This window comes from Sprattus sprattus (genome assembly GCF_963457725.1).
Source record: "Sprattus sprattus genome assembly, chromosome: 12".
Lineage (NCBI taxonomy): Eukaryota > Metazoa > Chordata > Actinopteri > Clupeiformes > Clupeidae > Sprattus > Sprattus sprattus.
In genome coordinates, this window is record NC_137910.1 from 23,516,617 (window position 1) to 23,529,311 (window position 12,695).

The following is a 12,695-nucleotide window of genomic DNA, read 5'->3' on the forward strand; positions in this document are numbered from 1 at the left end:
AGTTCATGACACACTCAAGGATTACATAACCCTGTATAAATGTTTGATGAAAATAGCATACCTGAGTGTGTGCGGAACATCTCCTATTAATAACAAAAATTAAATACGAGATGACGCCAAGAAAAGCCACTGTAGGAACCTTACCGCACTGTGATGGCTGTCAGTTTGTCATTGCTTATGTTGTGAGTGGCGACGGCACTCAAAGGGCGAATGCCACTGCAGCCCAATCTGGCACCGGGCCTCCCGTTCTGCAAGAACACGTGGAGGAACCGATCTCCGAAATTCTGTTCCCGAGCTGAAGTGGGGGATTGGGGAGGAGGAGAGAGAGGGAGAGAATGAGAGAGTGAGAGACGGAATAAGACAATTCAGACAAGAGAGGGAGTTAATGTGATTAGTTTCAGAGATCTCTCATTTTCCTTGTAGTCTATTGAAAGGGAGCTGACCTACTTTAGGTCTGGACTGAGGCACTGGTGTGGCATGCTTCTGCGCATTACTGCTCGCCGTCTGGAGAAATCCCTACAACATTGTTTCAGCTCAAATTGATTGTGAATGGGAACAGTGGGAACCTGACTGCTGAACCCTTTATTGTCATATCCACGCTGTAACTACCACCACAAGCCTTAAACCTGACTGAGGTTGATGTGGAGAGAAAGCAGTGATAGTGTGGATACAAGAGTGTTTTATTATGGCAGTATATATCAATGCAGAATATCCATTGCCAAACCCCCTTTGAAAAGTTTCAGTAGAAATACCTCTTTATAAGACTCTGACTGTCTGTATGTATATATATATATATATATATATATATATGTGTGTGTGTGTGTGTGTGTGTGTGTGTTTGTATATGCAACATGTTATTTTTTAGTATTTTAGTGAGTATTTTAAATATTTAACACAATTAATGCAGCGGCCTGGGTTTGGCTATTATTTCTGTTAGAAGATGTTTAGAATGATTAAACTATCTGGGGCCTTCCAACGCACACCCGACATGGAACTTCGTTGAATTCTCAAGCTTGAAAATGTATTCAGCACTTCAACTTACAACTGACCAGTGGTGAAAGAAGTAATCAGATCCTTTACTTAAGTAAAAGTACAACTACAGCAATGTAAAATTACTCCATTACAAGTAAAGTCCTACATGAAAAAACCTACTTAAGTAAAGTGCTTAATAGCAGCAATAATATTAGCAGCAAAATGTAGTTCAAGTATCAAAATAAAAGTACTGTTTTTGTCCCTCTGACTGATATATTATCATATATGACATCATTAGATTATCAATTCTGAAGAATCTGTGTGTAAGCAGTATTTTACTGTTGTAGCTGCTTGAGGTGGAGCCAGTTTAAACTCCTTTTATATAGTTTATTTGTAAACAGGGACACCAGATAAGTAGCATACAATGGAATACTCAAGTCAAGTACAATGACCTCAAAAAGTATCTTCCTCACCAAGAGATAGTCTGTCTTCTTCTCTGTTTCTGTCTTTGTCACAATCCCTGTTTCAAAATAAAAGTCCCTTCACACTTTACATGCGACACATATGACAAACATGCCTTTCAAGCTGACAGTCAATTTTGATGGCCATGATGGTGTTATTGAAAATCTGTAGTTCACAGGAGAGAATCTGTGTTCAAAGATAAAAAGATCCTATTAAACAACAGTATTTGAATTTAAATATACCTCCTTTGTGGTGATTCTGAATTAATTCCATGATTTTACATTTAAATATCCATTATAACAAGTTTCAGCAATTAATCACAGCAAATTGTGCGATTAATTATGATTTTTTTTATTTAATCGATTTCCAGCACTAATATGTATACGTATATGAGATGTGGGTATTAAATAATGAGACTAATGTACAGACACAGTATTAATATCTAGAAGATCTCTGATATTCAGAAGAATGCAAATAGAACAACCACTGCAGAGGCTTGACTACTTGCCATGTCTGTTTCACAGCCAACAGCCCCACAGCTGGGTGATATACTGTACCCTGTGAAAGTTTGCTTTAAGGGCTATTAAGCAAGTACTTCACGCATGACGAATTTGGTATGTGTAAAAATGCATGCTTCATGACCACATATAGTAGTCAAGGACTAACACTTTAATGAGTTAAACCTATGTAACGACGGGTGTTCCAGCAGTTCCATTCACTGAGCAAGCCGAATATTTAAATTCCTCATACTAATGCATTTTGTTGTGAATACATTTGAAATGTATGTATGATTAATATTATATTTTTATAATGTAAAAGTGATAAATTACTCCTCGGTATCTCCATGACCCTGTTCCTGTGTACTGGTCCCAGCGGTGCTCTATTCCTTTTTACAGTACCTGTGAACTGGCCTCTCCACCACTCTGTGGATGACAAGTGAAGCCTATAGGGGGAGTCTTGTGCAATGCTTCCGGGGAGGTTGTGTACACTTGCGGGGGGAATGGCGGCGCTTGAGGAGCTGGGCCTGAGGAAGTCACTCTCTGCATTCTGATGATGTATGTCTGCGTCAGGTCCTCTGATTAACTTTGTCTGTTTGATCTCTGGAGCTTTCTGTTCGGTCGCTCTTTCACATCTTAGAGACGCTCTGCAGCTCTGTTGCACTGGAGATATGCAGCCAGATGAAAGACTTGATGTCTCTCCATTTCCTCACTGAACAATCATCACCCTCTGCCATGTGGGGTTCTCATCATATACTGCATACTCAGGGGCCCAATCACTTCCCCATTTCTTAATGTGCCGTTTTGACAGGGATGGACATTATTTCTGCACAAGAGTTTGGCAAAGATGCTGCACTTAAACCAGTTTGGACACTTGTAGGAGTTATTGGTGTAGCTGTACAGGAACTTTTTAGCCGTTGTAGGAGCCAACCGAAAATCCTGGAGCAGCCAATTACCTGGGATTGTCTACCTCTGTCTGTCAAGCACCCCGGCGGTTTGTCAGGGCAAAGGAAGTCGGCTGCTTACAATTTCCCTTTCGCATGCTATGAATTGCTAAACCAAGCTGGTCCCTGCATTCCATCTCAGCTTCCTCTTCTTCTTTGACCCCCTTTTGCATGACTGCAAATGCAACACTAGCTGAAAGAAAACTTGGGGAGGGAAGGGGGGGGTAGGTGGACGTAGACATCTAAGCCAACCAGAGGGAGCTCCCCAGGGTCTCCTGCAGCATGTGCCACTGCACAGCAGGGAGTAAACCCCAAAGCCCAGGGGATATTTGTGAGTTTTGGACAAGCACACATTCTGGGCTGTCTGACCCGGAGGCAGAGCCAAGCCCTACTTCAGCTAGCTCTTTCATTGAGGAACACATTTGCATTTCAGATCTGTCCGTTCTGGAATATAACCAGTGACTTAAATGGCATTATTAGTTGGACTCCTTGACAGACATGCAGTTTTTCGTTTTTATTTTCTTCAGCTGTGTGATCTATGTAAAAAAAAAAAGTGTGTTTTAAAAGGAACTGTAAAAAATGCAACCAGATGACGAGAGCCGCTTTGTAACATCTTCCTGCAGTCAATGTGATGCAATTTGCCTTGGCCTCCTTATTATTTAGCATGGTGAACACTCTCCTTCCTCATCTCTCTCTTCTTCACTGGAAACATCGACACCAGAACAAATAATGTGTTTGCTATTATAACACGGGTAGATGGAATTATAACACGGGTAGATGGAATCCACCATTCTGAGAGTTAGTTCCGGGGTGTGCTATATTCTACGGTATAGTAACTGTACGACCTGTTTTCATCTACCTGAGCGTTCCATATCAGTACGCACTCAAAAGGAAATATCTATCCAAGATGGCGGCGTGTTGTGGCTAATGTAGTGGGGAATGTTTCATGTGAATTAAGCTATCTACACGACTTTTTATATGTCTAAATTGACTCGGTTAGTTGTTTCTGTGCTACGCGAATGTTGCATTGTATTGAAAGTCTTTACTGAAAGTCTCGAATATCATTTGTAGTTGACTTTTAGCGCTTAGACCAAAAACCCATTTGAAACACACGTAGCTTTTGTGCTAGGTCTAACAGACGTTAAAATCCCAATGCTATTTGTCTGTTGCATAGCAACAGCCACACAAAGGGGGACTATTTTCTCTTGGCTACTGAAATGCGATACACAACGTTTGGTGTCTACAACTTTTTTTGTCCTGAAAGGCAGCTTACTGTTTACTTTAATTGTACTTAATATTTTGGAGTCGCTGGCAACCGTGTTATAAAAGCAATAAGGTACTCGAGTCAGTACGGTATCGTCAATAATGTACTTGTTCGAGGGTTTGCCGGCCCTCCGCTGCGCGTCGGGCCTAACAACTCCCTCGAACAAGTACATTATTGACGATACCGTACTGCCTCTCGAACCTTATTGCTTAAATAAAGCCCAGCTAAATGTGCCTCAGACTGTGCAATGAAACCGGGGCATCAAGAAAATCTGGTCCCAAAGAGTTGCCATCATTTGGTATTGAATTATCATTGCCAAGGCTTAGGCTGCCATGCAGGGAAATATTTCCACATTGGAATTTCTACAGGACAATCTGCTTCAGTATAGTGGTTACACAGTGTGGCTAGAGCAGGGTCTCAAACTCAGACCCGCAAGCAATTTTATCCGGTCCGCGAAGTTCCATGAATTAAAAAAAAAAAGAGATTTAAAGTTATATTGATTTAATGGGCCACCACAACGTTTACTGTAAAAATCTGGCCCCCCAATGACCAGAATGGACGCTCATCGTCCCCGGGTAATTTGAGTTTGATACCCCTGGGCTAGAGCGATAAACAGCAGGCCTTGTCGGTGGTTGCATTCCACTTTGATAATCATACTGACGCTCACTTATGATGGCGAAGAACCAGATTTGTACTTGCATACAAATGCTACATCTGATGAGCATGCTGTCAGAGAGAGAGCATGTTGTCAACCCCACCACCCACACCCCCTCTCTGTTAATCTATAAAAGGAATCCACACAGATTTTGACAGGCTGTGACATGAGATAAACAGTATCAGATAGCCTATGACAGATGGAATGTACATGAGCAGGTAATCTGACAGGATGGTTGGGGGTGGGGGGGATGACTTTGCTAACTTGACATCAAGAGCAATTCGGCTAACTTTTTTTCTGTCTCTTCCTTTTTCTCTCCTTCACTCTTCAGATAAAGCACCTCACAGTACATAATGGTTTATGCAACTACGGTACAGATCTTCCAACAGGCGGTTCGAAATGCCATGAGCATCAATGAACAGCAATCATTACTGAACCAGTTGATGTTTTTAACAATGCACTGTCTGGATGGTTTGAAAATCACAGCATCCTTTTACTCAAGAAAAGTTACTTTGACGAAATCACATTTCAGTACATCCACCTTACTTCTGCAAGGCCTTTCCTGATTTTGGAACAAGGGACTCAAAAGACTGAATGGGTTTGGCCTCTAGCATTTCCAAAAACCTCTCCATAAAGTTTACACAGGAAAATCTGTTTAGATTCATGACTTGTCCAGAACACAGTGCCAAACAGATGGCTCATGGTCAGACAACTAAAACATATTTATACATGACTTTGTCAAGACCTACCACTGTTCTTATGTCCAGCTGAGCTGGATACTGTATATCTGCCATCTGCCACAGATTAATTGTGCATTACTACACACCTTGTATTACACACAGGGTACATTTTACACAAAGTGCTGTGGCCAAAATGGAAACCAGAGTTAGTGTTATGGTTTGGGGGCAGGAGAAACTCAGAATAACTGAGTTATGCAGAGCCCAACAGATACTGTTCCTTATCATGATACCCAAACAACTGTATGTCCATGGCTGTAACCAGCTATGATGTCACTGAGGTCCGGGGTCAGTAATTTTTTTTTCAGATTAAAAAAACAAAATCTGAAGTTAAATCAATACAGCAGAAGGAAAAATACAGAGGTTGAGAATGTATCATCTGAGTGTCTGCATGTATAACTTGATATTTAGTGACTGTTGCTTGTGAGAGTTGAGAGAGAACACACGTGTGCGGCCCTTCCCTCCCAACACTTCGTATTGTTGGAACTTAAACTGATAGCAGTTCAGGTTTGGGAGGCATGAAGGCAGCAGGTGGATTGCTCGTAAATCTCGGAATATCGCATTTGGTAAAACAAAAGCTAGCTGGGTTTTCATCCAACTCAGTCACACATTTTAAGCACATTTGTGAATATTCAGCTAAAAGAAAGGCAAGTCTGTGCGAGTTTCCATCTGGAGCACAGGCTACGGTATAAAATATTTTATATAAATAAGCGTGCATTGGTCATGAAGACGGGTAGGCTCTGCATTCATATTGGCTAATGTTTCACACAACATCATTGGTTAAAAAAAAATGCCAACCTGCACGGTATACATTATGAAACATTTGCCTCAAGCAAGTTTATTTTTCTAGCTAGCTAGTTAGCTAACAAAAATGTAGACTAACTTTGATGGTAGTTAATACCCGTGTTACTTGTTATTTATTCAGCAATGCTTTTTCATATGAAAACTAATAAATATTGTTGCATAATAATGAAAATTACGTTAGTTCTCCATACTTTCCTTACAGCTAACTGTCAACACATTGACAATAAGGTCTTATGTAACAATGTCCAAACCAACAGAAAACAAATAGACAGAGACCAGCCAAAAAAAAATTAATGAATACAATAGATCCGTTTGTTAGGTAAGGACAGTAGAAACTGAATGATGCATGTAGCTCACACACCACACACACACACACACACAAAAAAAAGCCTTTTGTGCAAACAGGAAGGGTTGACGTGTAGTTCATAGAGAATCCTTAAATGTCATACCCAACACCCCCTCTCACCCCCGCCACTCTACATCACTAGTTTTCAGATCCTGGTTACGGCCCTGTGCATATTAAATAACTTGCAGTACAATACATTTAATCTAAATTAAATAAAACAAGAATGAATACACAGTAAAAACCTCCCACTCAAATTTTATGCAAATATTTTAGTTAAACACTTCGGGAAGCAATATTCTCAGTATTGCAACACACACAGTCACACTGTCGCAGAGATTTGAAGAACATAAAGAGATCAGCTGGTAATAACTCTCCACTGAGCCATAAGTCACACACTTGAAGAGCGAAGTGGCACACTAATACTCACCATAAAGGATTATGCCGTTGCTAGCCCGCGTTTTCACAGTCAAGTAGAGAGTAACGGTGCTCTCTCTGGCGGGGGAGGAAGTCGCTCCCAGAATGTCAGACTGCAGCAGAGATGTGAGGGATTGGAGCTCCAGGTAAGAAGTGCCATTGAAAAATGGGAAATACACCGTTGTGTCTAGAAGAAAAAAGAGAGAGAGAGAGAAAGAGAGAGAGGGAGAAAAAGAAATAACAAAAACTAAGAGATCATACTGACAAGGCAAAACAATACGTCTCTCAAGCAGCATCCTCCCTTTGATACACAATGAGTGGTGTGACCCCCTTCCAAAGTTTTTCCTCCCCATCTTTTGAAGTTTTCATCCAAATTCCTTTGAGTTTGAAGACACCGTGGGCAAAACATTAGAATGTGCAAGAAGTTTCTTTCACACCCAACGCGCTTGCCATTAATTAAATAAGTTTATACCGTGGCTTAGTTGAATTTCCTATTGTGACACTTTGATCAATTAATTTTTGATATTTGCACACCTATGAAGTAGTTCCATTTTTTCCAGCGTGTCACATTTGCATATCAATTCGCCAAATTCGTTGTGAAGTTTAAATTGGCTTTGTGAGAGAGTTATAAATGAGCAGAGCGACAGAAGGACAGAGCGCAGCAACATGACTCATACGCCTGAAATAGCTTTTACTACCCATGCACTATACAACTAACAACTGGGCTTTGGCCATAGCAACCATCCATTTAGATCTAGTAACAGCAGTTCGTCCTGTATGTTAAGAAGACTCAATTTGTGGCGGAAATAAGTAGTTCCACAAGGTCAGTTTTGGCAATCCCGCCAGTTAACATAATGCAAGTGAGGCAACCGTGGTTTAAGTGGGATAATGGACTTCACGGTTTTCAGGTAGCAGGAAGTAATGCACTTTGAGGTGTAACCAACGGCATTCTTTTTTGCTACCTGAACGCCGTGTCGTCCATTATCCCTGATATAATTACCAACAAATGGCATCGAGCAGGGAGGTATTTCTTTGCAGCTGGGGAAAAAAAAATTCAAGCAGGGAGGTGCAGTATGCTTGGGTGGAATCCATCTTTTAATTGAATAAGTGCACGCGACTCGTGAGAAGTCAGAATAGATAAATAGTGCCCACAAGAACACAAAAGGAGAAAAGCTTTTAAAGTATACGTAAGAGACATCATGGAGGAAGATGGAGTATGAATCCAGTGAACTCCAGTGTGAGTCCTGAAAAAGACTAATGTTCGTGTTTACTGCTCGAGATGGAGAAAACAGTAGTTTGTGGCAAGGAAAACTTGGCCCTGTGCCTCAGAGCCATTGCCTGCTCTGCCAAGGGTTGATTGATAGCTGCTTACCTCTGCTGCAATAACTCTGGCTCTTGTGTTCGAGCGTCAATCCTTGTGGAAAATGTACAGCAAAGTTCTAAAGGTGTGTGGCTTTAAAAGGAAGCCATGGCAGAGTGCCATAGGGAATTCAGCTCTTTGTTTTTTAACAGGAATACAAATTACATTTACAATTATGTTTGTATATTCAAAATAAACCAGGGCTTCGTTTCATGACACTGATTCATCAATGATGATGACCAGCATTTTTGCTATTCATTTGGCTCTTTATCAAAACCATGATCTCCACTGACTCTAACACAAAGTAGAGTAGGTAGTAATCTTACAAGAAAAAATGGCATTCAAAATCACAACTGTAAATCTAATGACAAAAGAGGATAATAAATGCTAGCAGGGGCATTTACATTTACAGAATAAGTAAATAAATAGAACTATAACAAACACCTCGATAAAGCAGCTCGCTCAGTCAGCACTGGCATGAGTCTGTTCTGGACTTCACCACGACAGCTTTGCTCTCACAGTTAGCTTCTGGGCGATGTTAGAGGGGGTGGGGGTGGTGCTGTCACAACTGTGTGAGGCTCTGTTATCTCCCTCAGGATGACAGCAGGGCTGTGACTCTGAGAGAAGAGTGTGGAGGGGGTACTTCCCTCTCCCTGGTCTTGGACCGCGCATGACCGAAGCAATCAGTTAGCCATTACACGGGCGCTGGATTTGGACTCTTGTGATTTGGTCGAGACACATGCATCACCAGACTCAAAACTGAGACCCAAAACAAGCCAAAGCAAGCAAGTGCAGTCATTACACTTGAGAATGTCCTTTCTAGCAGACATAACAAGTCAAAATGCAGAATCCAGGCAGAACAAGAAACTCAATGGCTAGATTATCCTAAGCAGCGTGTTAAGTATTTCACACGCAAACAAGACACGCCATGGTCTCGGGCTAAGGCAGGCAGAGTGCAAAGTGCATTTATTAACTGTAACCAATGCTGTACATCTGCACAGTTGCTGACAGATTTGAGCTGTTAACAACCTGCACATGATCCATTCGAATACTGAAACATTAACATGACAAACCATACTTCATTAAGCCATGTAATTTGCTTTAAAACACACAAAAAAGGTCAACACTCCTATCCCTCCACCTTTTAAAACGATGGATTAAAGGACAACAGAGCAAGCCTCTAAGAACAAGGTTTACTCATATAACTGATTGCAGGTAGGTTACAGCTTGACTCATCAATCTATCACTTTAAATGATATGGGTGATCACCAAACATGTGCTTTATAGGAGCTCCCATCATTGGGGTGAAATTACTGCAACATGGTGGCCCTTGACATTTAAAACCACCTTCAGTGTCACATGGCGGCTAATGAAATATGACTTGAAATGTCACACAGTAGCCAGGAGACAGTGTGATCAATGAGCTTAAGGGTCAATTTGGGTAGGGAGCCACTGACTTCAGTCAGGCACTGGTACCATAATGGAAATTCGTTATAACATTTATATTCCTCTCTCCAGCTCTGGCAAAAAACAAACAAACATAAATATCAACAACCTTTCACGAATCTGAATCGCAGACTGCTCCTTAAAATAAACCTGCTCTTGATTCTTGTAATACCTTTCCACTGCAGGCATGGTGATTCTCTTTTTGTTTTTCTTGGCAGGGCATTTGTGCCGGTTACATACACCAGCACCTAAAGACTCCAGCCCCTGCTCACACCCTGCTTTTATTTACTCCTGTGGGCCGAGCCACTGGGCTCTCAGTCAGTGGCTGTAAAACTGTACAATTTATAACGTTTATTTCATTTTGAGGGGAGTGGCGGATATTGAGCACACACACACACACACACACACAGACACACACACAGACACACACACACACACACACACACACACACACACACACACACACACACACACACACACACACACACACACACGTACATGGGCTACAGTGGTAGTGAAACTCCCTTAAAATCCAATTGACGACTTCCTACTTCCAATAAACAAGGTATTTTATAATCAGTGATAACAGGAGATGGCCATAAAGCAGAGAGGGCACCCGGGCAGAAGAGGACAGGGGGGCAACCGGCCCCATACCTTAACTGGACTGGTAAGCCTGCTAATTTTTTACAATGAGCAATAGCCCTACTGGGCTGCGTGGCATAATAGTGAAAGCAATGAGGCATTCCAGGAGGTCGTGATCAATGCAGAACAAGCCTGAATAATTTCCTGCTCCAGTGCTCTGCTGGCTCAGTATGCCCTCTCACTTTCCTACACGTATACTGACAACCACACACACACACACACACACACACACACACACACACACACACACACACACACACACACACACACACACACACACATAGATCTAAATGCACACACACACACTCATACATATACTACACACAAACGCACACACTTACACACACACAAACACATAGATCTAAATGCACGCACACACTCATACATACATACACACACACACGCACACATACATTCATACATACAAGCACACTCATTTTCAGAACCTATTAAGCTCTCAATTTAGCCTCACAACATTGCAATTACCAAAAGCCAATTTCACTGGAAAGCATTGAATCTACATGTGAACTATGTTAACTATTAAAATATGGTGAAATCATTTATTGTAAATCTAACATAAAAAAGCACTAAAACCCACAAAAAAACACTGAAGAAAGTATTATTATTATTGCTATTATTATTATTATTATTATTATTATTATACAATGTCTCAAACAACAGTGTGGGTGTCATACTCAACATATCTGCACATGAAGGGGCCACTACACCAATGTCATAAGTGGTCATTAGTGGCAGTGCAGCTGGCACTGGTGTTGAGCTTCTGATTTAATCTGAAGTGAGTGACGCACCGCTGTCAGCCTGACAATCCTGTTAAGATTTATTCCCATCTAGGGCCTTGGTCAGCAAAGCATGTAAACAGCCTGCGGACCACCTCGACTGCAGGCAACCAGAAGTGCTGCTTCTTCCACGTGTTGGACAGCAGCAGAGCTGGCACAGTACTACTCAAATACAAATGTGCACACGCACACACACACACACACACACACACACACACACACACACACACACACACACACACACACACACACACACACACACACACACACACACACACACGCAAACGCACACCTAACGCACACCTAACGCACACGCACACACACAAACACAGACACGCAAGCACACGCACACACTGACAGGCACGCACAAGCGCATACAGACACACACACACATATACACACGCGCACACAGACACACACACACACACGTATGCATGCACAAACACACATGCACATCTGAGAATAGACACTGCTGATGTCGAGAGACAGAGTGTAGCCCTGCTCTGACTCAGCACAAAGTGGTCAGTCCCAGAGCAGGTATTTAAAGAGAGCTCTAGAAGACTGATGAACCGTGAGATTTATAAAAAAAAAAAGCACCAGGGTGCAATGCTCTGGAATGGAGTGACATCTAAAATGTCAGGGAGGAAAAATATAGTGTACACGGCAGAGGAAGGAAACGGTCAGTCATGTTGAGTTTCATCCCTCCTCAATCTCCCAGCCCCAATCCCCTCCGTTTCTGCATCCACAGACCTATCCACAGGAAGTCTGCATTCTACCACACCGCTGGGCATTTCAGGAGTGACCCGGGAAGAACCGACAAGCCATTTAAGAATGATCTCATTCTTCTTTCCAAAAAAATGCCTGGTAAAGCTTATTGGTGCGGATGAGATCTCCTCGAAAAAAACAACAAAAAACAAAAACACACACACACGCACACACACACACAGACACACACACAGAGACGTGGCCATCTGTGATCTGAAGATACAGGGTGAGTGTGTGTTTGTGTCACTCATCCTGTCTCTGGTTAAATGTGAACGCTCAGAGGAGGAATGGTTTAATCCAGTGTCTGCTTGATTATGTGCTTTGTCCCATAGGGGACACAAACCATGAGCTACTCCTAAATATGAGGCCCCTGTTGCTTTGCAACAATGCCTGAAGTGACAAATAACATTTGGGTGGATTACTTAATTATCAGCAAATTAGCACGTAGAGGATGAAAGGCGGAGGTGCCAGTGCAGGGGTGAGAGTTGCTGAGGTCTTATTCTCAATATTATTAGCGAGAGAAACGGGCCATGCTAGACCTTTGGTCTGACTGACTCACGATAAATGGCCTCCATCTGAAATGGCTCCAT

The 12,695-nt window shown here is 42.0% G+C and overlaps 1 protein-coding gene across 1 annotated transcript in view; it reads right to left on the reverse strand.

The window, feature by feature from the left end:
• eys (eyes shut homolog) overlaps positions 1–12,695 on the reverse strand; it is a gene marked incomplete at both ends in the record, with an annotated part of 187,861 nt that overhangs the window by 45,938 nt on the left and 129,228 nt on the right. The window contains 2 exons of the mRNA XM_080848748.1: positions 145–295; positions 7,109–7,282. Of these exons, the coding sequence (XP_080704874.1) occupies positions 145–295; positions 7,109–7,282 (325 nt within the window). The remainder of the gene's footprint in view (positions 1–144; positions 296–7,108; positions 7,283–12,695) is intronic.